This window comes from Panthera tigris, chromosome B2 (assembly GCF_018350195.1).
Source record: "Panthera tigris isolate Pti1 chromosome B2, P.tigris_Pti1_mat1.1, whole genome shotgun sequence".
In the NCBI taxonomy this organism is placed as follows: Eukaryota; Metazoa; Chordata; class Mammalia; order Carnivora; family Felidae; genus Panthera; species Panthera tigris.
In genome coordinates this window covers 141,662,953-141,689,896 of record NC_056664.1, presented here as the reverse complement: position 1 = coordinate 141,689,896, position 26,944 = coordinate 141,662,953, and the positions used below count along the sequence as shown (strand labels likewise).

General features: G+C 45.8%; 1 protein-coding gene and 1 long non-coding RNA gene across 12 annotated transcripts in view; one reads left to right on the top strand and one right to left on the bottom strand.

Moving 5' to 3' along the window:
• The window catches only part of TULP4 (TUB like protein 4), a 242,377-nt gene that overhangs the window by 17,456 nt on the left and 197,977 nt on the right, over positions 1-26,944 (bottom strand). For 10 of the 11 annotated variants that reach the window (XR_006217979.1, XM_042987425.1, XM_042987421.1 and 7 more), the window contains 6 exons: positions 24,846-25,026; positions 22,059-22,193; positions 15,203-15,369; positions 7,489-7,713; positions 6,268-6,502; positions 1,629-1,773 (listed from right to left, as the gene is read on the bottom strand). Coding sequence is in view for 10 of the 11 variants with exons in the window: in XM_042987425.1 (XP_042843359.1) it covers positions 1,629-1,773; positions 6,268-6,502; positions 7,489-7,713; positions 15,203-15,369; positions 22,059-22,193; positions 24,846-25,026 (1,088 nt within the window). In the remaining variant the exon portion in view is untranslated. Of the gene's footprint in view, positions 1-1,628; positions 1,774-6,267; positions 6,503-7,488; positions 7,714-15,202; positions 15,370-15,651; positions 15,818-22,058; positions 22,194-24,845; positions 25,027-26,944 lie in introns of those variants that run through there. The other variant, XM_042987430.1, reaches the window with a different exon arrangement.
• LOC122238798 lies at positions 16,048-19,336 on the top strand. Its single transcript, XR_006217980.1, has 2 exons — positions 16,048-17,475; positions 18,501-19,336. It is a non-coding gene; the product is annotated as an uncharacterized LOC122238798 (long non-coding RNA).

Genomic DNA, 26,944 nt, shown 5'->3' with positions numbered 1-26,944 from the left:
ACAAAAATTAATCCGAGACTGAAGTATGAAAGCTAAAACTACAAAGTTTCTGGAAAAGAACAAAGGGATGTCTTCACGACCTAAGGGTACACAAAGATTTCCCAAACAGGATGCAAGAAGCACTAATCATAAAAGAAAAAATTCGTATGACGTTAGCCATGTGGCACTCCATGTCTCTGCCCAAAAACCCATAGCTAAAATGCATAAAGAATCTTACAACCTGGTAACAGAAAAACAACTCGATAAAAAATGGGCCACAGGCTTAACAGACACTTTATAAAAGAAGATATCCAAATGGCCGATTAACATATGAAAAGCTGGGTGGCATCACCAATCACTAGAGATGTTAAGATAGCCCTACGCACCCACCAGAATGGATAAAATTATTTTCTGACAGGACAGTGCAATCGTGGGGGAAAACAGAAGTCTCACATACACTGCTGGCAGAACTCAGAGTACTACAGGCACCTTGGAATACTGTTTGGCAGTTTCTGGGGAAGTTAAACATGTGCCATGGCCCCACGACTCCCCTGCCCGAGACAGAGGAGCGCATGTGTCCGCAAAAAGTCTCATTACCAGAGGTCAATGAGTAAATGGAATAAACAAACTATAGTATATTCATTACAATTGAAACCACAGAGCAAAAAAGAAAAACAAACTACGGATACACTTGACGCCAATGGATCTCAGTCATTATGTTGAGCAAGAGTTAAAAAAAAAAAAAAAAAGAAAAAGTATGTAATGTTTGACGCCATTTATATGAAATCCCAGAACAAGTAAAACTAGTCTGTGGTGACAAAAATTAGAACAATGCTGGCTCTGGGGAGTGGGTATCGAATGGGAAGGGGCACGAGGCACTTTTCGGGATGACTGAAATGTTACCTTCAACTGGGCGGTAGATACACTGGTTTATCAACTGCACAGTAAATTACGTGCTTGAGATCTGGGCAGGTATGTTATCTGTACATAAATTCTATCTTAATTTTGTACAGTATCACAGAATTTTAGAGCTAAAGAGATCTCAGTGAAGCTCTGCCCCACCCTTTACCTTCCGTAAATAAGGATACTGCAATCCAGCTCACAGATTCATTCAAGGTTATATAGCCTTCAGTAGTGGAGTCAGAGCAGGGGGCCTCTTATCTAAGACCCCACAGGCCCTTGTATCTACTCTTAGCTTTTCGCCACTCTACAGGACAAACCTTTAGGATCTAAAATTTTTTAAATTTACGATTTATTTCCAATCACAGCATTATAGGTATTTAACTTGGCATTCTCTTCAACACATTACAGTACATTCCCTGTAAAACCTTTTCCTTACTTTTCTCAAACTAGAAGAACAAACAAGTAAGCCAGGGAGCTACGGCCACCCCATGCCATCCACCATCAGTGCTAACCCTTAGAAGGTCTGAAAGTTTAGAAAAACTCCTACTGGATGGATTTCTTCTACCCAGAGGAAAGAAGAAAGGAAAGCTGTAATTATTGAGGGCGTATCTTCCAGATGAAAGGCAGGGATGCCCTCTTGCTGGGCTCTCCTGGTGTAGGTTTCAATGGGATTCAGCTGCAGACACAACACAGACACACCTCCAGAGGCACAAAAGAGGAAGAACACCCCTAAAGAGCGAGATTACCTTGGGAGTTTGGGTGATTTGCTAGCTCGGGAGATTTTGGGGGATTTCTTGGCAGCCCAGTCGTCACTCAGTTCGATGTCACTGGAGTCTGAGCAGTTACAGCTGTCGAGCATGGCGGAGATCAAGCTGTTGCCGTAGATTTCATCTGGGGAGACACAACCAGAAGACTCTGGGAAGTGGTATCAGACCCTAACAAGGATCACTATCACTGGAAACTATGGGACAGACCGACTCTACAAGCCAGCATTTAAGTCGAGAGTTTGAAATAGAAAGGACCAGAGCATGGTTTCCTTTCTACGTTTTTATGCTATTACATTTTCTAAGCAAAAGGAGGCAATTACTTCTACTGTTATCAAAGTGGACATGGAATTTTCATGCCTCTGTAATATATAAAACAGTTCTGCAGTGTTTACCAGGCCAAAAGCTGGAACGTCCCATCACACCAGGTATCTATCTGTGTTCGTACGAGTTTGCAGGCAGCCTGGGGACCTGGGCCGAGCAAGGGGCTTGCTGACCCAAGAACCTGCTGGGCCCTGACCTGGGCCCTGTGATGGCCTCTTCTGGTTCCACGCCTGCTCTGGACTAGAGACCTGACAGAGTCAGCTCCACTGCAGGGGTTCCCAGTTTAGTTGGCCCGCTTCGAGTAGCAGCTGGAAGGAATGCCTGTGCATGAGGCCTGTCAGTGGAGGGCCTGGGCTCTGCTGAGGGTGCCTGGACACAAGCTGCTAGAGATAATTTTCACAACCGGCCACCAGGCAGAAATTAGAGGTCCTAAGGCAGAAGCCAGTGTGCACAGAGGTTGGGCCATCACAAAACTGCAGAGTAGATGGAGGTCATATCGGACACCTTCCTCGAAATCTTTTCTCCTTTGCTGCCTTCCTCTCACCCCTCACATCCCTTCACTCCCCAAATGCTGCTCTACCCTCACTGCAGGTAGCCCATCTTCAAAATCACTTTGTTTTGCTGACAAAAAGCCTCATTCCCTCAAGGCTCCAAGAACCTTGCCAGGTAATAAAAAAGCTGAGTTGTCCAACTGCAATGAAATGATTGATAGAATCTGAGTGATTTTATCATTCAAAAAAGCTGTTTACATTTGAAAAGATAAGTGTGTTAATATAAACTAATCTCTAGTGTTTCGGAACATATGGAGGGGACATCTGTGAACAGGGGCCTCTCGGAGGCCACTGGAAGCAGAGTATGCTGTCTGGCATGCATGCTACCTGGAAGCAGGCTGACTGAGGCCCAGTCTGTGTGCCCACATCACCCTCTTCTTAAACTACCTCCTCATCAGAAGGCGTGACTCGTGAACACAGCAAGCTAGACTGGTGTGCATCTGAGTTCGATCAAATAAAGAGGCTTCACTCACAGGCCTTGAGCAGCGCTTTCCATTACTTAAGTTAGGAGTCACTTAGCCAGAGGAAGCTTGGCCCTGACTCACATGGGCATGTAAACCCCCAGAAGGTTTCTGTGTGCTCATGAGCACGGGGCCAGTTCACTGACTGAGGAAACTCAGTAACGTGTTGTCCACTCAGCTCCTGACCTGCTTGCTAATCCAAGATTTCACAGTTGGCTATATGTCATAACATTTGCTTTTTTCCTTTACTCATGTCTTAATCCATTTGGGCTGCTATAACAAAATGCCAGACTGGGTGGCTTATAAACAGAAATTTATGTCTCAGTTCTGGAGTTGGAGGTCCGAGGTCAGGGTGCCAGCGTGATCAGGTTCTGGTAAGGACTCTCTGCTTGGCCTGTAGTTGGCCACCCTCTCACTGTGTCCACACATGGCCTTTCCTTAGTGTGTGTGTGTGGAGAGAGAGCTCTCTCCCTTTCCTTACAAGCCATCAATCCTATTGAGATTCCACCCTCACAGCCTCATTGAACCTTAATCACCCTCTAAAAGCTGTATCTCCAAATATAGTAACAATGGGAGTAAGGGTTCAACATATGAATTTCAGGGGGACACAATTCCACCTGTAGTAAGCTCTAACTAAAGATTCCTTTAAAAAATTTGTGGATTTATGCTAAAAAAAAATGCTCTCATGCATGCTCTCAATTATAAAAATACACACTGGTAGTTTTGAGGAGTGTGTTTGTTGGGTTGCCTGGAGAGCATTTACAACAGCACGCACGAGCTTTGGAGTACAACTCCCACCTGGGCACTGGACTTGGGGGCCTTGCCCCAGACCTCCTGAATGAAGCTAAGGGGCAGGTCTGGCAGCCTGCTTTTAGAGAAGCGCCCCAGGTGACCTGCAGGGAGGTGGCCCATGGACCACATTCTGAGAAACAGTGATGTGCAGGCTTGAAAGAGTTAATCAGCTCGTGAGAAATTCTAGGCTTCCCAAAGTCCGGAATCTTTTCCTCCTCTGTACCAGTCTGCGTATACCATTTGGTTGGCAATTAGTCATATTCTGCCTTGTGACACATCTTCTATTCCTGTCTTGAGGTATTAAAATCTTGATGTTTTGGGGCACCTGGGTGGCTCAGTGGGTTAAACTGCCCACTCTTGAATTCTGGCTCAGGTCACGTTCTCACAGTTCGTGAGTTCGAGCCCTGCATCGGGCTCTGTGCTCACGGGGCAGACAGAGCCTGCTTGGGATTCTCTCCTCTCCTCTCTCTCTGCTCCTCCCGTTTTTTCTCTCTCTCTTTCTCTGTCTCTCAAAAATAAATAAAAATGTTAAAAAAATTAAAAATAAATAAAATCTTGATGTTTTTCCTGAACTTTCCAAGCGTTAAGTTGTCTTGTCACCCAAAGGGGTTTATAAACTGCCCGAAAGCAGAGATGCCCCGGCGTTACCCACAACCACAGGAGATTCAAAGACGACAGACAGAGAGGGTAGTGAATACATACTGTTGATGTGCTATGCTTTATAACTTTTAGATTTGTTTAATTACAAAAATAAAGCACCTTATTCCCCAGAGGACTGCTAGCACTTGAGCCAATCTGTGCACAGCACGAGCTGAGGGATGGGAACAGTCTGCAGAAGCAGGTGTTGGGCCAGTGGTCTGGCCCCCGGCCTCGGTGCCCCATGGTACCCCCGCCTGCTTCTTCTGCCTGATTTTTAGTGGGAATTTATGCACGTGGGGGCAGAAGCAAGCGCTTCACGTCAGCTCCCTTCAACGTTCCATCTCAGTACAGGTTTTATAAACTTGTACACACGGCAGGGAGCCTCAGGGACAATGACCCTGTGGTGTGCGCCTTCCACAGCCTGCCCACTTTGGGCACTGCTCCTCTCCCTTCCCCTGAAGCCACAGCTTCTGCGATGCCCACTGCCCTCCTGCCCTCCTCACTTCGCCTTCCTTCCTTCTGAATCTTCTCCCTCCTCTCCGCCTGCCTCCCTACCAGCCTCCAGTTCTTCCACTCACCTTCCCTGCTCTTGGTGCTCATTCACTGCATGAACCAAAAGACAAAAAAATGGACCAACACCTACTGTTTCAAAGTGCGGTCCTACTGCTCTCAACTTTACACGGTAACACAGACGGCAGAGTGCGGCCACAGACGCTGCACGAATCATGGAGGGCACACAGAGTGGGGGCAGCTACGTGAACTATCGGAGTGGGCAAGCACGTCAGGCTGAAGACGCTCACTGCGCCGTGACACCAGCGCATCCCAGGGCTTCAGGGACACGAGGGGCAGAGGCCAGTCTGATGGGTGGGAGAGGGAGCGGGGCTGGGGAAGTGGAGAGGATGAGTGTGCACCCATCAAACAAATCCCTTTCGACTTGTCCTCTCAAGGTCAGGCACTGAGTTCCCTCCGTCCAGGCCCTCGGGACTCCGCGGGGGAGGTGGGGGAGACAAGGCACCGGCAGCCCAACTGACAAGTGACTGGCAGGGAAGGCAGTGTTTCTCCCGCTGCTGCAGGTGACGAGCAGGATTTCACAGGGGGCAGTGGAACATCTGAGCCGGCGTTACCGCCGGCGGGGCGTGTGGGCCTCACAGTCACTAGCTTAGGACACTGGGCAAGTGTCCATAGTGCAAAGAGAAACAGCAAAGTTCCTTGGCTCTGGAGGCTCACAGTGTAGGACCCCAGAGGAAGCATGCAGCGAGCACCTCGAGTACACCAACTGAGTAATGAAGATCAATATAGGGGAGAGTTTTCAGAAAGGCAGAGTGATTCATCATGCCAAAATCTTTATGGATGAGCAAGGAATTTTCCTTGGTAACCAGCTAAAAAGCGGTTAATGGTGGATTAGTAAGGAGCAGAAGGAAGATTCTAGTAGGAGGCTGAGGAGTAGGCTGAAGGTTTGAAGATTTTAATTCCATCATTCGCTCTGGGAGACAGAGATGTACCTCACGATGATTTTCAGCTTGTCTCAGCAGTACATGAAGGCCCTCGATAATGCCTGATAATAACTAAAAGAGGAACCTATTATTCCCAAAAAGCCTGTGCCAGCCTCCCCCAGACAGCGAGTTACGTTCCCTCGATCCACGGCCCCGAGCAAGCGAAGTCTTACGGGTGCTGTTAAAAACCCACCGGAAAGTACATTTGAAGAGTCATTAGCTTCAATACAATTTTGGAAACGGAGCAGCTTCAAGGATGTTCCACGCTAGCCAAAACACAGGCCCACATTTCTTAAGTAAGCATTAACTTTGCACGGGCTGTCAGGAACACGAGTCCTCAAAACAGGGTGTGGAGGCCCACCTGATTTGCTATCTGTCCGGGGGTCCATGATGACAAACTCTGGCCGCAGCTTGCTGATGCGTCGCCCCTTGAGGATGGGCACAAGCCCGCCCAGGTACTCCAGGTAGAGGGTGTAGCACGGGCCGCCCACCTCCGGGTCGTCCTCTGTGCGCTTCATGGTGCAGTGCAGACGCTCGTTGCCAGCCGAGGGGTAGCTGACAAAGTCTCGCATGTTGTTGGGGTCTGGAATTGGGGGCTGGAGGCAGGACATGGAAAGAAAAGAGTACAGACAGCACTGATTACTCCAACAGAGCACTGGCTGATAGCTCAGGGAGTGTTAACCGTGTGATGGAGAGCAGCCATTCTCAACTGTGGGTGCACGTAAGAATCTCCTGGGAGCTTTAAAAAATACCTAAGCTGGGATCCCACCTCAAGCAATGCAACTGGATTCTCTGGGGGGTGGGCCTGGGCATGTGCATTTTCTAAAAACTCCCCATGTGATTTTAATGTGCAGCTAGCGTTGAGAATCACTGGTTCACAACCAAGATCATTAAGCAACTTGAAAAAACATCCCAACAGATTCTAAAACTGATATTTTAAGAAAAAAGTAACTTCGAACAAGTCAATCTGATACTTAGAAGCAGAGCTAGGATACAAAAAAGAGAACACGGGAAAGAATGTAAGGTGCCGAGGCCTGAGGTTAGGAGGAAAGCCACACTTGACTAGCAACTGGCAGATACAGTCCACACACCACCAATACACGGACTAATTCTCGAGTTGCAATCAATATAAAGGACAAGTGACAGCGAGTGCTGGATGGAGGTCGCCCCTGCTCAGCGCAGTAATTCAATCCTCAGGACAGGGTTCACTCTGACCATTCCCGTAACTAGTGACGGAGCAAACTACTCAAACTTCTAGGAACGCGTTTCTTGCTTTTCTGAAGCACCTGCCAGGAAGTGAGGACTGAACCAAGCAGACAGATGATCAGGATGGCACGGCAGTCAAGCTCCCAACACCGCCTCTGCCACAAGAAAGCTTACGCCCCTCACACAAGGCAAGTCTCTGGTGGACGCTTCTCGTGCCAGGGACACACTGCGCTTGCAAGAATCCGTCACCTGGATACGCTCGCCGAGGAGCAGACATGGCTTTTGCGCTCCTGCTCTGGGAATCTCACCTGCCCTCCGGGAGCAGGCAGGCAGCCAGCATGGGGGAGGAAGAGAAGGGAGGGTGGACGGGCTTTACCTTGATGGTGGGGATGAAGGCGGTAGAGAGGTAGGAGCAAAGGCGCGGGGGCAGGGTCAGCTTGCTGACGTCCTTGTCTTCTCGCAGGGCGCTGGCGATGGCCTGCTGGCACAGCAGCTGCAGGCTGGACACGCGGTGCTCCACGCGCACCACGTACAGGGCTGGTCCTGAAGCCATCAGCAGCCGCGAGTCCCGATGTCCCCAGCAGATGGAGACAATGGGGCGCTGCAGGAAGTGAGGGAGGCTATACTTAGGCTTCTGCTCTTGTGGTAAGAAGACGATGCAAGCGTGTCTCAAGTAAAATAAAGTGACTGAACGGTTTTTGAGAATATTGGTTTTAAAAAGCACAATAGATAACGAAATACTACATTACACAAATTCAGTATTTTCATTGGAAAGTAGTCAGATCCCCAGGCCAGAACACAAGGCACTGACTAGAATAGTTCTGTGAAGTTCTTTCACATGTATTATCTCATTTAATTTGGTATCGTAAAACCTAACTTAGCTCTAATGTCTCTGCCAGAAGATGCAATTAGTCTGGGGAACAGTAAGACACCTTCCTTACTGAAACTCTCGTTATCTGGATCCCTAAGAAATTGGTGGTTCCTGTGGCTTGAGGCAGTAGTGGCAAGGAGGTAGAGCAGATAGCATTTTTGTCCCCCTTTTGTCCCAACAAGGAGCATTTTAGCGTCAAATCAACACTGGGCCTGGGGTCATGTACCGTGTGGCCTGGGGACCATCATACAATCCCGGGAAGCCTCTCGTGTTGTCACGAGTAAAACGGGAGCTGTGAGGACAGAAAGAGAGGCAAGATGCCGAAGGTGCTTCTGGAACCGATCACAGGTTATAACCCACAGGCACTGAATCACTGTCACCCTCAGCAGCCCTGGAGCTAAGGAAAGCTAAAAGCTATGTGGAAAGAGGACCCAGTTTCTGCGGTGGCCACTCCAGGGCGTTGTGGACACCACTGCTTTGAACAGGCAGGATGAAATCCAAAGATGCAAGTCAGTGACTAGTTATATTGAAAAAAAAAAAAAAAAATCCAAGGCTCGGGGGTGCCAGCCAGGATCAACCAAGGAAGAAGGGAAGCGGCAGAGGGCTGTGATAGCAAAGCCACAGGAGAATCTGTTCATTCCTGTCCAGCTGGATGGGGCTCTAACTTAACGAGGTCTTGAGGGGTTTCAAAGATCAGAAGTGGGGATATCAGATCTATTATAGGAATGACAAGAACAGAATTTTCACACTTCAGTGACAAATATCAAGATAAAAGGAACAGATTAAGACACCTGCTTAAAATAGCCTCCAGGGTCAGCTAATCCGGGTTTCAACTTCAAAACAAAATGCAAGGCTGAAGATACTCCATCTTTTATTTCCATCTCTGTAAGCCCAGGCAGCCGTGGGTGGGAACCTAGAACTCAAGTGTGCGGGCCTCCAGAGTACTTCTAAAATACGCCTCCTTACAAGAGGATCCCACACCCGGGGCCGACTCCATACAGGGGCCTGTTAACTTAGAGTAAGCCATAATCAGTACTAAAGACAAAGCAGAGGAGGCATAAAAATTACACAAAAATTCCTTTGCTATCATTAATCCCTGTCCCCTCTGTCCTTCTGGTTTCTGCTTTTCATGGTAACAGTTGATTACATGTTTTGGGAGGATCTTACATAAAATTACCATTATGATAAGTATGTATCGTTTACCCCTTTGTACAAATGAACTTGAGCCACTTATACAGACTTTCAACGTGGATAAAAATTCTCTCTCTGGGCAGCCTTGGGTGGCTCAGTTGGTTAAGCGTCTGACTTCAGCTCAGGTCATGATCTCACGGTGTGTGGGTTTGAGCCCCGCATCGGGCTCTGTGCTGATAGCTTAGAGCCTGGAGCCTGCTTCACCTTCTGTGTCTCCCTCTCCCTCAAAATAAACATTAAAAAAATTCTCTCTCTTACATCTCAATAAGTACATATAACATCTCATTTAATCCTTTCAATTCTACCATGTAGGTATCGTTATTCCTATTTAACAGGTGAGGAAACTGAAGCTCAGAGAGGCTACTTAGTTGCAGCTAATACACTGTGAGCTACAATTCTCACCCACTTCCTCTCAACTCCACAGCTTATGCTCACCTACCACAAGATGCTGCCTCCTCTCTGTTAGCGTACGGATATAACCACCTAAAGAATGTATAATGTCTCACTAACAAACTTAATAAAATAAGAAATAGAAATAAAGAGAATTTGCCTGTAACTTATTTTTATAGCATATACTCCCTGTAAGATGTAAAGCAGCAAAATAAATACTGGTACCTTTCCATACTAAATTTTAAGGCTATATTAGAAAAATAAAGAAGCATTTACAGATAGAGCTGATCCTCTTGTCTGAAGGTTTTGAGATCTCCCTGATGTGGGGAACTGATTATTGTAATTCCTACTGAATGGGGGAGGCTTGGCAGTAGAGACATGACCTCAGGATACCCTTAAGTCCTATACACCAGGAGAAAGACTATACTGTGTATTGAAAGCTGCTAAGAGACTATATCTTAAAACGTTCTTCCCACAAAAAAGAAATGGTAATTGTGTGCCGTGATGGAGGTGCCAGTGAACCTTACGATGGCAATTCTGTTATAATATACAAGTGTATCAAATCCACACTTGTGTACTCTAATTTACACAACATTCATGTCACCTATATCTCAATAGAGGTGAAAATAAACAAATAAATAGGAAACCACACACAAAATCCTTTTATACCCTTTTGAATACTTTATACTTTTTTAAATATGTCATCTTATTTTTTTAATGTCTCATTTCCTTCTGGTGCTGATTTTCCTGTGCTGTTTATGGGTACTTCAGCCTACAAAACCCTCCCTACAAATGTTCTGCTGCTTTGGAAACAATAAGACTCAAGGCGCACATGCCTTGAGATGTGTCACAGATGTGGGGTGGGGGTGTCTTGATTCAGCTGCCCCCCAATCAGGGACTTCTGCCCTCTGTCCCCGAGGATCAGGGGTGCCAGCAGAGCATGAATCCACTGCCTGCCCACAGAGCGCCATCTTCCCTAAGAACTGCCCACCTACCAGGATTGGCTGCAGCAGAAGAGAAACATACCAAATGTTTAATCCCAATAGACCCGGGAACAGATACGGGTGCACACTAAGACAACTCCCACAGATTAATGCTTTTGAACAGTTGCTGTCTGCTAGGGAAAAACTCAGCTGTAAATCTGCAGACTTAATCTCTCTCAAATCACACAAAATGACTATTTTTAGAACTGATGGCCAGAATCGTGAAGTTGGTAACATTCAAATCTTAATTTGTGTGGGCAAGTTCACATACTTTGCGTGTCTAAATCCAAAGCAAAAGGACAAGAACGTGAGCTACATTTCGGGGAGCATCAGTGTAGTAGAAATCTAGGGCTCCGGTGAGTTTGATGAAACAAGGAGAGGTATTAGCTGGAGAGAGATGCTATTTGCATGGAGGTCTGGTGAGTGGTTAGCGCACAGTCAAGTTGACCACTTGAGGCCCTGCCTGTCTCGCTGTCTGTCTGATGCCGATCCACGTGAGGGAGGCAAGTGAGTCTGCTCCTTTCCGTCCTTGGCTATAGCACAGGGACTTTATTAGTGAATGGTCAGTCTCAGCCCCTTCTGGCACATGAAGACACGCCACACACTCGCGAGCCTCACCTCCTGCTGCCCACGAAGCACACCGCACACTCATCTGGGCATCTGTTCATCTAGTGTGCTGCCAGTCAGTCATCCAGTTAGCTGTCTGTCAAATGTCTGCAATGGGCCACACACATTCCAAGTGTTGGGGACCAACACAGAATAAAATAAAATCCCTGCCCTCGTGGAGCTGACACTGTGAGGTAGGACAGGAAGAGAGATGCACATCTCAGTCTCTCTGATGGAGAGTACCTGACCATGCTGATCATGTCAGGATAGGGGCCTTGAGAAAGAGCAAGGCGGTCGTTTCAGACAAAGGGGGGCAGAGAAGGCTGCTCCAAGGAGGTAGTTTTAGCAGAGGCCTGACTGAGACGGGCAGTCTATTTATTTTAAAAAATTGAAAGCTTCCTCACCATATTACTATTTTTGTATACTGCAGTGAGTTGCATGGAGTCCTCTAAAAATCTAAGGGGAATGAAAAACAGGCTGTTCTTTCCATATTCAAGATAAGCTGCTCAAGAAAGACAACAAAAGGGTTAAATCCAGCTGTCCCAAGAGAGGGACAGTGAGGCTGTCCGAACCCACTGTTTCTGGCTGATGAGGGCTCCCAGCTGAGGACCAGGGACCAGCCCCTGGAGCTGTCTGACCCTGTGGGTGCCAGAGGGCCCTCCCAGCCTCCTACAGCCAGAGCAACTCTGCCCCTCCTTTCCACAGCTCCCCTAGGAAGTAGAATGTTTTCTGTCTTAGAGGAAATGCGTTCCAATGTCTAACATTGGAAGGGGATGTGTATAACGTCTGTAAAGGTGTGTACGAAGGGAATGTCTAATGTTTGTACAAGTGTGTACAAAGAAAGAAAGCCTTCTAGAACAGTTCACTGTTAAACAGACCAAGTTGGGTGACTGGTCACCATCAAACTGTGTTGGTGGAGCCACGGACAGTTTTGAATATTAAGCTGTAATGATTTGGCCGCTGACTAAGGGGCAGTAAGTAGTAAAAACCAGCTCAGCATTCAGGCACCCAAACTGCAGTTTTAGAAAATGCACCATTCTTATATTTTCAAAGCTGACAATCCCAGGAAGGACTTTCTTCTTATCCATTTCTAGCAAACCATGGAAAAAGCACTCCTGTGGCAGCTTCGTAAGAATAGGTACAGGGGCACCTGGGTGGCTCAGTCGGTTGAGCGTCCGACTTTGGCTCAGGTCATGATCTCACAGTTCGTGAGTTCGAGCCCCGCATCGGGCTCTGGGCTGACAGCTCAGAGCCTGGAGCCTGTTTCAGATTCTGTGTCTGCCTCTCTCTGCCCCTTCCCCACTCATGCTCTGTCTCTCTCTGTTTCTCAAAAATGAATAAACGTTAAACAAATTTTTTTTTAAAAAGAATAGGTACAGTTAGTCCTCAACAAAAAGGGTCAATATATACCTTTGCTAACAGACTTTCCTTCTTGAGTACAGAGTCTATGACCATACCTGCAATCTCTCATTTCACTTTTCAGTTTCCACATCCATCTCTTCCTCTCCCTTCTCTCTTAACATTTTACCCTAATTATATCAACAAAGGAACCTTACAGAATATAAGCCAACTCCTCCAACATGCCTTTAATGCAAACAAACATTCACAAAGCCACAACAAAACCAACCAACCAACCAACAACCCAGACCCAAATTACTGAAGCCTGCAAACTTCAGTCAGTAATGCGAACTCTAAACATCTGCTGTAGATGAACAGATATGCAACTACATATAGATGGTCTCAGAAATAGCTAATGAGGTAAATTACAGGATTTTCAACTACAACAGGTAGAAAGGAAAGGAAAAGAAAGGAAAATGAATTGCAGTGTATTTCCTTTGAAGAGCTTCAGCCATGGGCATTGCTGTTATGAGTAAATCAGGAGAATCCATTTTAAAGCTGAGGCTGCCGCAAGTTTGTGCCCAGCAACGGCTTTGTACGCAATAACCTACAATCTAATTAACTTGGAAATAAATTATCCAATCTAAATTGCATTTAGTTCTTTCTATAAACAGCCCAATAAATTTCCCAACTTCCTTCCTGCTATAAAAATGTCCCTGCCCTTGGACAACTTGAAACAGCACAGATAACATGTAATTTTAGAATCATTACAGAAAAAAGTTGGTGCTCTCTATAATTAATGTTGTACTTGATTTTTAAAATTTTATTTATTTTGTTTTTAGAGAGAAAGAGAGCGCATGAGTGGGGGAGTGGGGGGGGGGGAGGAGAGGGCAAGAGGGAGGGAGGGAGGGAGGGAGAGAGAGAATACTGAGCAGGCTCTGCACTCAGCTGCAGAGCCTGATGTAGGGCTTAATCCACTGACCCTGGGATCATGACCTGAGCCACAATCAAGAGTTGGTCATTCAACCGACTGAGCCACCCAGGCACCCTGTTGTACTTGATTTTTAGTAACACCATTACTTTACTTTGTATTATTGAGGCAATTTTTTTTCAATGGTTTACACAGATCCTCAAATGAAAAAAAGAATAATTTATTAAAATTCTGAGACACTATATGGATATTTTTCCCCAAAGGATGATCAGCTAAGTTCCCTTCCTATCTCTGAGCCCCAAACACTTAAAATTCAAGACCTATGTTAGTTTCACAGTTGTATGTTACAGTTGGTGAGAACTTCTACACTGGATGAGGCCGTTGAGCGTCTACCATATTCCAGGCATTTCAAAGAAATGAAGAAAGTGTGGTCTTTGACTTCAAGAAGGTAAGACAAGTACACAGAAAAGTGTAATAAATTTCAGAAGTATCAAACATCCCAGGGGGATGCTTCATGGAGAAGAGGGGTTGCAGCTGTTGGGCAGATTTACATAAGGATGTGACGGTGCTGGCGTTAAGGATGATTTCCCCCAGCTGAGATGGCAGGGAGGGCAATCCTTGTGGAAGGAACAGAATACCAGCAGGAGGGGTGCCCTGAGTCAGTTTGAAGAGTGGACAACACTGAATATACTGGGAGTGTGTTTCATTACTTCAATTCACAAATAAGTTTTTTAATAACTGTAAAAGCCTTATTAACTCAGAAAGAGCTGGAAATGCCCATCCTCTCCTACCTGTCAGGGTAGGGATAGAAAGTCAGCACGACATCTGAGTGAGAAGACACATAGCCTCCTGGTTCAAACTATCAGCAGAAAGCACTAAAAAGAGCATATGTTGACAACTGTCCATCCATCAATCCACCAAGCAAATATTTACTGAGCACCTACTATGTTCCAGACAATGCACCTGCAGTTTCAGTTTTGTTAAGATGAAAACATTCGGAGATTGGTTGCGCAATAACGTAATACAATTGACAATACTGAACTATACACTTAAAAATGATTAAGACTGCAAATTCTATTATGTGTGTTTTTCCACAACCAAAAAAAGAGAGCTATATTTAAATAATCAATGTCTGCATCTAATTGCAAATTTCCCCGAATCTGGTATACCTGCCTCTTTGAGCTGGGTAAGGTTAGAAAAGAAGTCTCTAGTTTATTATTGCCCCAGTCAATCTCATCAACTCACTCTCAGACCTGTCTCCACTACACCCCACTAAGAATTTCGTCCTCCACGAGAGCTGATCCAAATCAGAAATGAAGCGGTCTACAGATCTCTGGGAAATAAAAACAAATAGAAAAGGGCTACCTTTCTTTCCCAAAGATTTTTAAGCTTTCTTACTTACTGTTTAACAGTCATTTAGCTAAGATGTAGAAGTACATTACTGGCATAGAAAACCTAACATCAGAGTGAATAAATGAAGATTCAGCACATACTTCTGTAAGTGCTAATTTCTGCCTGACGATAAACACCAGCTCCCTCTGCTTACTCACTGTCCACTCTTTTCAGTGGGGGATGTAACAAAGTATTTTGGTTAAAGGCAAAAACATGTTTCTCCCTTATTTCTTCTGGCTTACACTCCATAATTTAATTAAGGTCAACGAAAGATTAAAATCTGTCGAAGATAATTATAGGAACTACAGCCACCTCACGGTGTTTAATGGAGCCCGGAGAGCATACTAACACAGTGGCGTTACAATGAAGGCCTGACACACATCCTTACTTGCACAAGCGTGTCCAGGGTGAAGATGTGCTCCCCGCGGACATTGTAGAACTTGACCATGGCACTCTTCAGAAGAGGGCCATTGGGGAGGTCACTGAGCTGGGTCTGCCGTTCCATGCCAGAGACGGCCAGGAGGTCTCCCTGCGTGCACCACTGGGCCACCACCTCTGAAATCACAAAGAAGACAGTCAGCATGAGGATGTGACCCTCCCTGAACCTTCACTGAAGTAGTTTAGAAAACAGAGCTGCTGAGCAAATACAATGGCAGCTCTTACCCTTTCTCTCACGAAGACAATCGCTACCCATTTCTCTGAAGACAGTACAGACTCTATTTAAACAGGTGTCTATCACATGGATGGGGAGCACAGCTCCCTGACACAAAGCTGTATCAGGCCAAACCACGTGATGAAGCCGGCATGTTAAATACCTAACTTCAACACCGGCATTACCGTCGAGGGATGTGCAGAAATCTGAGGGAGCAGGTAAGATCATTAATCCCATGACTCTCCATCTGCTGCTTGTGTCCCTGCCCTCAGCGATGACTCTAAGAATTTACAAATGCAAAAAGTAAGTCAAGAGCAAATTCTAAGTTTATATTCATTTGATTTCTGTGCACCACTGGGCAGATAAAGTTCAGATAAAGGACTTATCTGCATATGAAGGCCTTGACTTTTATTCCACATTGGGATGTTATGAGGGCTTAGAAAAGAAGATAAATACTTCTGTTGGATGGAGTGTTGTCAGAAATTGTCAGAAATTTTCACCCTGGAGATGTGATGCCCACCTACCAAGCCACTCGGTACCTATAAAAATGGCTACGAAAGGGTTTGTCAAATCCCAACGTGGCAATTTGCTTATTCTGGCTGGTAAAACAAGCTAATAGTACTAATAAGATTTAGAACATAGTTCTTCTCCATCAAGGCCCCAGAACCCTATCTGGCTCATACAGAGAGCACTGATATCCAGAACTCAGAGGCCTGAGAGAGGCTGGATGGAGCTGACGGTGCCCTGTCATGACAGGACACATCTCAGAGCTGGGACCAGATGCCAGCAAGGCCTGGGCTCCATCAGGTCACAAACCATCACAGCACCTTGCTCTTATTCACACGCGGTGCTGACTCTGATGTTAGTAACAGCACATTCTGAGGTCACCAGTGCTCTGTGACTTCCTTTGAAGACCAGACTGTGGTCCCAGGACAAGATGGCTCTCTGGACCCAGGGAAGCGAGAGCCAGCCCATCAGGTGAGCCACCGACAGGAACTAGAGACAGAGGTAGCAGAGGGCTGAGTGAACCCAGCTACAAACACAGAACGAAAAATCTCTACAATCTGAGTCAGTGAAAGCATCAATAAAAGGAGCTCCCCCCCCCCACTTTTTCTTATAAAAGGATATGAATAAGGACAAGTACAAACCAGGAAATGAAAAATAAGTTAAAAGCATCATCCAAATATCCTGGTGAGTAAGATCTCAAAAAAGATGAGAGGGGGGAAGGCTTGAGGATTTGTGCACATATTTCACTGTGCTCGGGTATCCAAAGGGCTCAGGTGCTCTGGTGAGAAGCCGGCCATGACAATGAAACTGAAATGACCTTCTCTGGATGACAGTTTTGGCAACACAAGGAAGTCAAGAGGAAGAGCCACTAATGCTGACAGGTAAAGGTGACACAAGCAGAGTCTGCGGTTGTTTAGGATGACAGCGTCCCTGCAACTGCACAAACGAAGAGGACAGCACCCAATTCCTGCGGTTCTGCCGCTAACCCGCTTCGGTCAGGTGGTGAGTGACGAACCTGCACCGTTCTTCTTGCTATTGTTTTAGTAAGATTCTTTGAACTTGCCCCTCAGAAAAGTGGGCTGCTGCTGGGCTGCTGTCCCCGTAGGGGCTGGCGCAGACACACAGTCCGCTCAGACACTGCTCGGCGACCAGAGGCTCTGCTCCCCACATGGGCGCCCGGGCCCGGGGAGCAGGAGTCCGCGCAGCCACAAGCAGACGCCCAGGGAGCTCATCCCCGCAGTCACCAAGTCATACTGAGACAGCCGTGGTCTCCACAGCCAAGTCATTGTTTAAAAGAGAACAAGTTCTGTAGGAGTAACACGACTTCTCGTTCTGACGATGACACAACCAGCAGCATCAAGGGCCTGAGCCAGTCCTGATGCACATGATGGGCAGGCGTTCACCAGGGGAGCCAGCTTACCCCAGAAAACCCCATCACAAGGAATTCAGGAGTGGGAGTAAGAAAGAAAAACCACGGATTGTTCAGTGGCAACCAGGGCTGTGTGAGTACCTCCACAGGGGCTGAATCCCCAGGGTGGGACTCTAAAATCCTCATAAATTACTACAAAATCAAAGAAAAATCACACATTTATTCATTTTCTAGATTTCACTTCCGTAAAGAAGGAAACAGAAGCCTAGATGTGGTCAGGACAGAAACTTTCCTGTCCCAGGAAGTTTTTATAAGTTTATATTAGAATAGAAAATAATCCCCAATGCCTTTGCCCGATCTTTTAGTAATAATTTCACAGTTTCTAAGCCTCTAAAAATTTGTGTCAAAATATAAGCCAGAAGGAACGAACTAAATGCTTTATTCAGTAAGCCTCTTTTCACTTTTCCTGAAGCTCTCAGCAGAGTCTCTAAGGATGTGGGGAGTTCCAAGGCACAAAAGAGGCCCATCCTCCTAAAGCACTGATTTTCCTTGATTTTTTAAAAGTAATCTCTATGCTGAACATGGGGCTCGAACCCATGACCCTGATATCAAGAGTCACATGCTCTACTGGCTGAGCCAGCGAGGCGCCCTGCTCTTGATGATTTTGAAGTGTCTGTGGATTTTTGGTCTCTTAAACATTTTATACACAAAAAAATTAGCAGAGTCACACAATTCTACTTTAGCTAGACAATCTTATGGATCTTTCTTGGTAAGAGCCGGAAGGGTCAAAATTTGACTTGTAGTGTGCGGTGAGAAAATTTGGTCCTTTTATATTAACAAGAGCCCCCTGTGTGGAGTTAGTGCTGGGTCAAAAACAGGCAGCCAAGTATTCGTGGAGAAAGAATAGCGCTCTTACCAAACACCACGTGTACTTGAGCTGCTGGTTGGAAGCCTGAGTGAGGTTCACGGGGGCCTTTGTCTCTTGGATGCCCACGTTAGTGATTCATCTATTAGTCATTAGATACATGTGTACTTGTGTGTGTACACGTGGATTCTGTGTTGCGAGAGAGAAAATGAGCATGTGCACAAAGGAGAAACAAATTAAGTAGCAAAGTGTGTGATGGTAAAATAACATGTACTTTTTTCCTTTAATAACAGTGCTTCTGTGAACATATGGAGGACTGAGCAACAGCGGCGTGTATTCAGTGAGGATGATGGACCCAACCTCTATCAGCACAGACTGCAGAGGCAGACAGCACCACTGACTGGAACCACTCTCCTTCAAAACCCGCTCTTGACTTTTACCAGTGTGGTGCAATGAAGTGACAAAAAGAGGAAATGCTGTAAAACAAAGAAACAAACCCTAGGAGTTTAAATTCTTTGATTTTAAGACAAATGTGGGTGAAATGAGCAGTGCCTTTGAGAGCTTGCTTTACGGCAACGGATGAAGTGTCTAGGTCAGAGTTTCTGAGCGCATCGCTGAATTGTTTTTTCCTTGAAGGGTAAGAGAATATGCTACCTCAAAAGACGCCACACCGGCATATAAAAACTATTTTGAGCTGAAGGCAACTGAGAAAGAGCAGATACAAAAAAGCTCTCTCTTTTCCCCTATTTGCCCAAAAGCAGGGTGTAAATTTGTGCAGGCACTTGCCCACTCTGCCCCCTGACCAGGAAGGACAGAAGCTAATCACTGGAGACAACTCTGGACCCTCATCAGCCCACACACAGCTCCAGAAGAATTTACATGACAAACTTCAGGAACTGGCCATTATCTTCCATTAGTCTTCCCTGTTTACCTTCCCACAATCTGCTACCCTAGAAACTTTAAGTCCTTTCCCTTTGTCTTGTCACTTTTCCAAAAACGTTCTGTTCTGCTGTTAATATGCAATATAAGCCCAAGCTCTACCCACCCATTTGAGTTACTCATCTCTGAAAGCTTCCACCGCTAAATGCAATGCATGTGTTAATAAACTTGTTTCTTTTTCTCTAGTCAACCTGTCTTTGGTCAGTGTAATTTATAGGGTCCCAGTCAGAAAACCTAAGATCTGTAGGGGGAAAACAGTCTTTCTTCCCCTACATTCTCAATAAAAAGTACAGTAACTACAAAAGGTAAAAACCCCAAATAAGGTGTACTAATTTATGGTTCACTATGTGATAAAGAGAAGTCCCCTAAGTTGGGACACTTAGCAGATTCTTCTTTAAGGCAGAATCTCCTCAGCAAACATCTGCAAAACAAAATCACCCACCACCCTATGAATCTGCAATCAAAACACAGTGTAACAGGTGGCGGAGAAGAGGGTGATCACAGGGACCGTGAGCTATCTGCCATTCTGTGTTCTTTGGCAACAACATAAATTACAACGTTGGTGATAAAGCAGAAAATATCATGAGTCATGTTTGTTCACTGGAGAAGCTCTCTGACGATATTTCTTTGAGACAGTAACAGAGAAAGACTAACCCGTTTCAGTCCACCCTATATGACAAGTGACCGACCTGTCCACCATAGGACAGATGACCATGGACGGAGCAAGTTGCCACACGCCACCTTGGCAGATTCTGGCGATCTCTTCCTAGTATTTTACCCCATGAAGTTGTGGACAAAAAACAAAACAAAACAAAACAACCTGCTGCCGTTGATAGCACATGTAAGACTGAGTCCTCATAATATTCTGAAACCAAGACAGAAAGAGAAACTGCCTACATCCAGCGCCGATCGGATGACATCAGCTCACTTAAATTTTACCTAACTTCCTGCAATTAAGACGACTCCGTGCAAAAGCATGTCCCCCCATGAAAGTGTGAAAGATTTAGATTAGATTTAGATTTCTAGTCAGGCAATGGGAAGAATGCTAAATTTGCCTGTATTTTTAAGATGAAACTCAAGTCAAAAACTTTCACACTTGGGAAGGCCACCCAGGGTCACCTTCACAAGCCACCTCATATGCATTCCTAACCTTCCACCACAGGCTTGGTGGGGATGTGTCAGAAGTGCTGCTCCAGTGCAATCTAGTTTCACAGACAGAAAACAAAACAACACATTCAAGGAATTAAAAAAAGTTTCCACAGGTAAGCAAGACGACAAAGATTCAGAAAAATTTGCCATATGAGAAATACAAGGGAACTGACTGGTAAGATGTTAATTTCAGTCCTGATCAGACACGTGTCAGAGAACAAAGTTCAGGGCTCCAGGACTAGAGGCAGGTTCTGAGAAATTAATAAACTTAGTTGAAGGTTTAAAAGTAGAATTTCTGAAGAAGAAAAGAAGAGCCTGGACAACCAAATATATGTGAGAATTTATGATGACCACCCTTGCATGTTAGCTCCACAAAGGTCAGAACACTCAGAAAAGAACCTGCAGAAAAGACCAAGGAATGTAAGTTCATCATCATCATCATCATACACACACAGAACTATTTACTCAGCTTCTAAAGGAGCCTATTTGTGGTATAAAGAGGGACTTCTACATAGTTCATGTCCCTCAGGAGTTTAGGCTAAATAATTCCTCACAATTATAGATCTGAAACACAAAATGGGACACCCACAAAAAGGAGAACTTGTAAGAATATTCTATAGTTTAAGGGGCGCCTGGGTGGCTCAGTCGGTTAAGCGGCCGACTTCAGCTCAGGTCGTGATCTCGCGGTTCGTGAGTTCCAGCCCCGCGTCGGGCTCTGTGCTGACAGCTCAGAGCCTGGAGCTTGTTTCAAATTCTGTGTCTCCCTCTCTCTGACCCTCCCCTGTTCATGCTCTGTCTCTCCCTGTCTCAAAAATAAATAAAACTTTAAAAAAAAGAGTTAAAAAAAAAGAATATTCTATAGTTTTAAAATGGAATCAAGAAGTGCTTAGGGGCAGGCAGACAGGTATGATGCACTCCAATCAACAGTTAAGTTATACGGACTTGAGTCTCCATTATCATCCCTGCGATCCCTGAGTAATTCAGACAGGAAGCACATGACACAACTCTCTGGTCTGAGGCAAGTTCTGAGTGACAGTAGTAACTTGAACTGCACGTTCTGGTTTACCCCTGGTCTTCCATTCGGATTACAGCAGGTCCCTTGAACTTTGAGACCAAAGGCAATCCAGGGATTTCTACACCGTACCATTTAATCCTGAAGAGACAGAACTGTTTTTCCAAAGAACTCATCAGGGTCACAATGTGAGTAAATATTCTTGGATTGCAAAATTCAGAACATGCCAAATGCCTATGGACAGCGATTTTCTTGTGAGAGAACACATTTCATAACATCTGTCAGGGAAGTCAGCATTTGGCGGTTGCTGTTTACATCAATGCCTCAGTCCTGCAGCTGCGGGAACTTTACCGCACAACCATCGGTGTCTTAATACGCCTCAAAGTAACAGGGGCTTCTGTGAAACTGCCGTGCTGGGTCTGCTGCCCCAGGAACGGCAGGTGCTGAGGTCCAATACTGTACTGACATCATATGTTAGCCAGAGGCAAACACGTACACCCAAGAGAGGGTTACTCGTCGTAGTAGGTAAAGACAGAAAGGCAAAGACTGTCAGGAATCCCTCCTCAAGATAAGCCTAGGTGTCAACTTGTCACATAAGCAGAGGAGCAAAAGGAAGTGGCCTTCATTAACAGACTCCATTAAGCCCACGGACGGGCAGGAATGGATAAGTACTGGGTGCGGGACACCCACCGGAAGGCAAACGCACACAGGGCTGATGTGTGGGCTTGGGGTCACGTGCAGCCTTCTGTACCTTTCAGCCCTGAGCGGATGACAGTAGGAGACAAGTCGTCATAGTTGTTCATTAAGCTGATGTCCCCCGAGGTGAAGCTGACGGTGAGCAGCGGCTTGATGTTCTGCACCGGGATGGGATACGCTGCTGGACCATCTGCCGGGACAAAAGTGCTGAGTAAAAAGGAGGCAAGGCACACATGACCCAAATCTAGGACACACTGCTGCAGTCTGGCAGAGGGCTTTAACAACTGCCTGACACTGCAGACCAGACTCTGGACTGGGATGTCACTGAGTAAGGCAACACTGTACATAGCACTCAGGAACTATGTGGGGCCGTCAGGAGGAGCGCCACCGGGGAACCCTGGAATGAGAAGCAGGACGGGGACAGATGGCCCTGGAGGCACCAGGTGGGGCTCCTTGGGCTCTGGGGTATGGTGATGAGAACACATGTGAAGATTATTAACTCATGTGTTAATGCGTCATGTTTCTAATGATGTGTAAACATAAATTGTTATTTTAACGTCACATAACATGTAAGGATGGTGGAAAGAAGGATGAAAACAATTTCTTAATCTTGGTCCAATGTACAGAGAAAAGTTGCTTTTCAACACTAATGCCCTTTCATTGGACATTATAGGAAATAGGGAGCCACAGCAGCCACAACGAGTAAGTTTTTACCATAAGAGACTCCAAACCTGGAGAGAAAGCCAAGGTTGGCTGTGGCTCCTAAACAATTCTGCTACATCTGCAGTGCACAGCCAGTATAAAGAAAATTCCGCTCTGTAAGTTCAAGGAGTACTCATGGATGCTAAGGAAGAACTGTGATGGGTCATGTTCTGGATTCTTCCACATGCTGCTTCAAAAGTAAAAGTCAGTCCCTCCCACAGGCCAAGATAAATGAGGGCTCTTTCAGAAGGCCCCCTGCAGGCCTCATACCCATGCCGAGTTCATCCCTGGGAGCCATCCGGAGTGGGCTGGCCTGACATCCACACACTCGCCCCACCTCAGCCCTGCCTGTGGAGGATCCTCAGGTATTACTTTCCTCTGCTTCATTTTCAGATGCTGTACGTACCTACCTCTGTGCTCAAATCCCCTAGGCCACCAAGAAAAACCCAGCTCTATGTGAAAGGCAAATCCCAGTCATCCTCCAAATTGCCGCATGGCTCTGAGAAGGGAAATGTATTAAAGCAGCAGCCGGGGTCTAAATTCTATCCTTGGACTCATTCTGAACCTGCTTTATAACTTGCTCTCTAGATCTTGTTTTTTCCCCATAATACATGGGGCTAAGTGAATCTGCAGTCAATCTAGTAAAGTTCTGTTTTAAAAGTGTGCTGACAAGTATCCAACCTTGTATAACACGGACTTTATTACTATGAGGCTGGAGAAATAGTCAACACTTCACTCAGGTTGGGGCCCTACTAGGAAAGGGTATGTTTATGTCTCAGATAGAAGCACATTCTCCTTCCCCCAACCCCATGCACCCTGAAACCCTACCCCCAACAGATCTAAAGTTTCTTTCATGTGGGGCGCCTGGGTGGCTCAGTCGGTTAAGCAACCAACTTCGGCTCAGGTCATGATCTCATGCTTGTGAGTTCGAGTCCCATGTCAGGCTCTCTGCTGGCAGCTCAGAGCCTGGAGCCTGCTTCAGATTCTGTGTCTTCCCCTCTCTCTGCCCCTCCCATGCTCATGTTCTGTCTCTCAACAATAAATAAACGTTAAAAAAAATTGTTAAAGTTTCCTTCATGTGAAAATAGTTGTCTCCTTAAACAAACGACTGAATGAATGTGTGAATGTCTCTGGGAAGCATCATGTCTTATATCATGTCTGGGACAAAATGAGAGCATTCCAAGTACCAATGGGGGAAGATGCCGATGGGGGACACAGTTAAAGATCTATTCCCCGGACCATTAGCTCACAGGATGAATGTGCCCACAGTCACCGGAGAGGGGAGCAGTGCGAGGACAGAAGTCCTGCAGCAGTATGACCAAGTCTGATCTCCTACTATTTCACAATGTATTTTTCCTTAAAAAAAAAAAAAAAAAAAAAAAAAAAAAAAAAGAGGAATGGGGTACTAGGGAAGTGCCACGGTCCTGAGGAGGCCAATGACGAATGCTGCTGTTGGTGATGGCCAGCATCAACATCAAAGGTTTCTGGCTTTTTGTGTGTGTATGTGGGAGGTGTGTCTGTCACATGTGTGGGAGATAAAATGCACTGCAAAAGTGAAGGAGGCTGGAGTCTGAAATCATCCCCACCAAGAGTCTGAAACCTTTCCTTAGGTCCAAATATTAAAAAACTAGATGCCAATTAATCTAAACTGACATTGCTGTGAAACTTACAGGGGAAGACAGGTTCTTCTGAACTGAGAAAAGGAAGTTTCCCCCCAAAAGACAGAAGAGGGGCATGGACAGCAGCCCCATTACTGGCCTGCATTACAGGCAAAACTAATCCTTTTCTCACACAACTAAAGCTACAGGTTTTAATGACATTAGGGATTTGGAACACCACAGATTAAGTTATAGTAATAGCACAGCATTTCTCATCTCCAGCTCTCTTTATTCTTGCTAAGCAGCTAAGCCCCACAACTCCCTAGGGACATGAAAAGGGTCATTTCATGTCTAGCGAAACCTAAGCCAACGGAGCTTCATCCACCTGCACGGTGATTCTGAGAAAAGGGATGGCAGAGGGAAGACAGCCGAATCAAGACCAGACGTCAGGCTGCCCTGCCTTGTGCTTCACCGGAGCTCTTCCCAGTGGGTCAGCGTGCTGCACCTGTGGTGGACTTCACCCTCCTCCTCCGGCTTCCTACCTTGGGGTGGGGAGTAGTCGTCTGAGTCCGTGTCGCTCTCGCTGCTGTCCTCCACCAGGAAGGCGGGGCAGTTCCAGGACATGCTGAGGATGCCGTCGGACTCGTGCAGGAGCACGTGGGCCAGCATCCTGCCGTGGCAGTCCATGACGATCACCTGCCCGTCGGCCGTGCCAAACAGCACCTGCAACCAAGGACGGGAACCCTTGACGGACCAGGAGAAAGGACTGCGGTTTCTGGCAAAACTCATCACCTTAACTTGTGAAGATGTACAAAATATATTTAGGACTCAAAAAACAGAGCAGTTAAGTAGCTGAGGCGATACACAAAGCATTAAGTACCAGAAACTTAGCTGGCTATTAACTTGCAAGCATTTTAGTCCTCCAATACTGAAATGTGACTAATGGCAAAATAAACACATTTGTTATGGAGTATGGATATTTACAAATACCAGCAAAATCACTGTCTTTTTGCTCACTGTTTTTGTTTTTTGCATGTTTTATTCTTTTGGTTGGAGAAGGAGGGTTAGGAAGAGGGTAATATTTATTTTTCTTGAATGAAAAAAAGCAGCAGCGGAGGTTTGGTAAGAATTTCTCAAATTGAGAAGAAAAACTTCAGGTGTATGTTTGACCAAAGAGAAAATATATTTGGTTATATAAGCAGGTTATCTAACCACATTTGGAAAAGATGCTCCTGAAATAGTTTGTCTAATGTTTTATTTGACTAAGAGGAATAGTCTTTTGTATTAATAATTAATGTTATAATGTGTTAACAGTATTAACACATTCACTGAGTGCTTACTTTGTGCTAAGCACTATATTAAGAGCTTTACCTCATGTATTGTCAAAATAATCCTGGGAGTTAAGTACCAGCACTGTTGATAGAGAGCTCAGATGGGCCTGACACTCTCACTTCACCTGGTCTGGGGCACAGGAATGTGCTGGGGGTGCAGGCAAGTGCATGGGCAGAGCTGAAGCACAGGCAGGGCAGAGGAGAGGTTAGCCCCCCTTCATCGGAGCAACAGAGGCACCATCTCACAGCTGCTGGAAGCCCCCTGACATGAGCTGTGTCTTCTAGCTGGATGACCGACCCCACAGGAAGCAGGACCTCCAGGGGGAGTACACCATGTTCTCTTCTGTTTTGTGTGGTAGTAGTTTCTGCATCTGTTGGCATTAAAACTTTGTATCTTTTGTGTTTAATGAGATCCTTGTGTCCATCAGCAACTGATCAGGAGAAGCATGCGAAGTCTTTCCATCTTACAGATGCAGAAACAACCTGAGAGGTCAAGTCAGTTGACAAGGCCATTAGGTGATCAGGCCACCGGGCTCTCTTACTGGAAAGGCTAGGATTTACACAGAGGGAAAGTTATTTAGGGTGTGTTAGATCCTTGCCTCCTTTTGCTATTAAGATTTTGACATTAAGCTCCTTGGGGGCAAAGACTGTCCACAGCTATCTCCCTGGCACCTAACAACTTTGGGCACAGAGAGCACTTAATAATATTTATTATTAAATAAAGTCAGTGACCATCAAAAGGCATTTTTAGTACATAAATCCTGACTATTAAGATAGATTAACTGCAGGGGAAGATATATTTCATTTAAGTAGTAAAACACTCACAGAATTTACAGAGCTGTTTTAGAATAAATCAACTGTCCATCAAACATTCCTCTAGAAGCGCCTGGGTGGCTTAGTCAGTTGAGCATCCGACTTCAGCTCAGGTCATGATCTTGCGGTTTGGGAGTTTGAGCCCCACGTTGGGCTTGCTACTATCTGTGCAGAGCCCACTTTGGATTCTTTGCCTCCCTCTTTCTCTGTCCCTCCCCGGCTCACACTCTCTTAAAAATAAACAAACACTGGGGCGCCTGGGTGGCTCAGTCGGTTAAGCGTCCAACTTCGGCTCAGGTCACGATCTCATGGTCGGGTTCGAGCCCCGCGTCGGGCTCTGTGCTGACAGCTCAGAGCCTGGAGCCTGTTTCAGATTCTGTGTCTCCCTCTCTCTGTGACCCTCCCCCGTTAATGCTCTGTCTCTGTCTCAAAAATAAACATTAAAAAAAAAATTAAAAAAAATTAAAAAATATTCCTTTAAACATGTCTGTATTTTA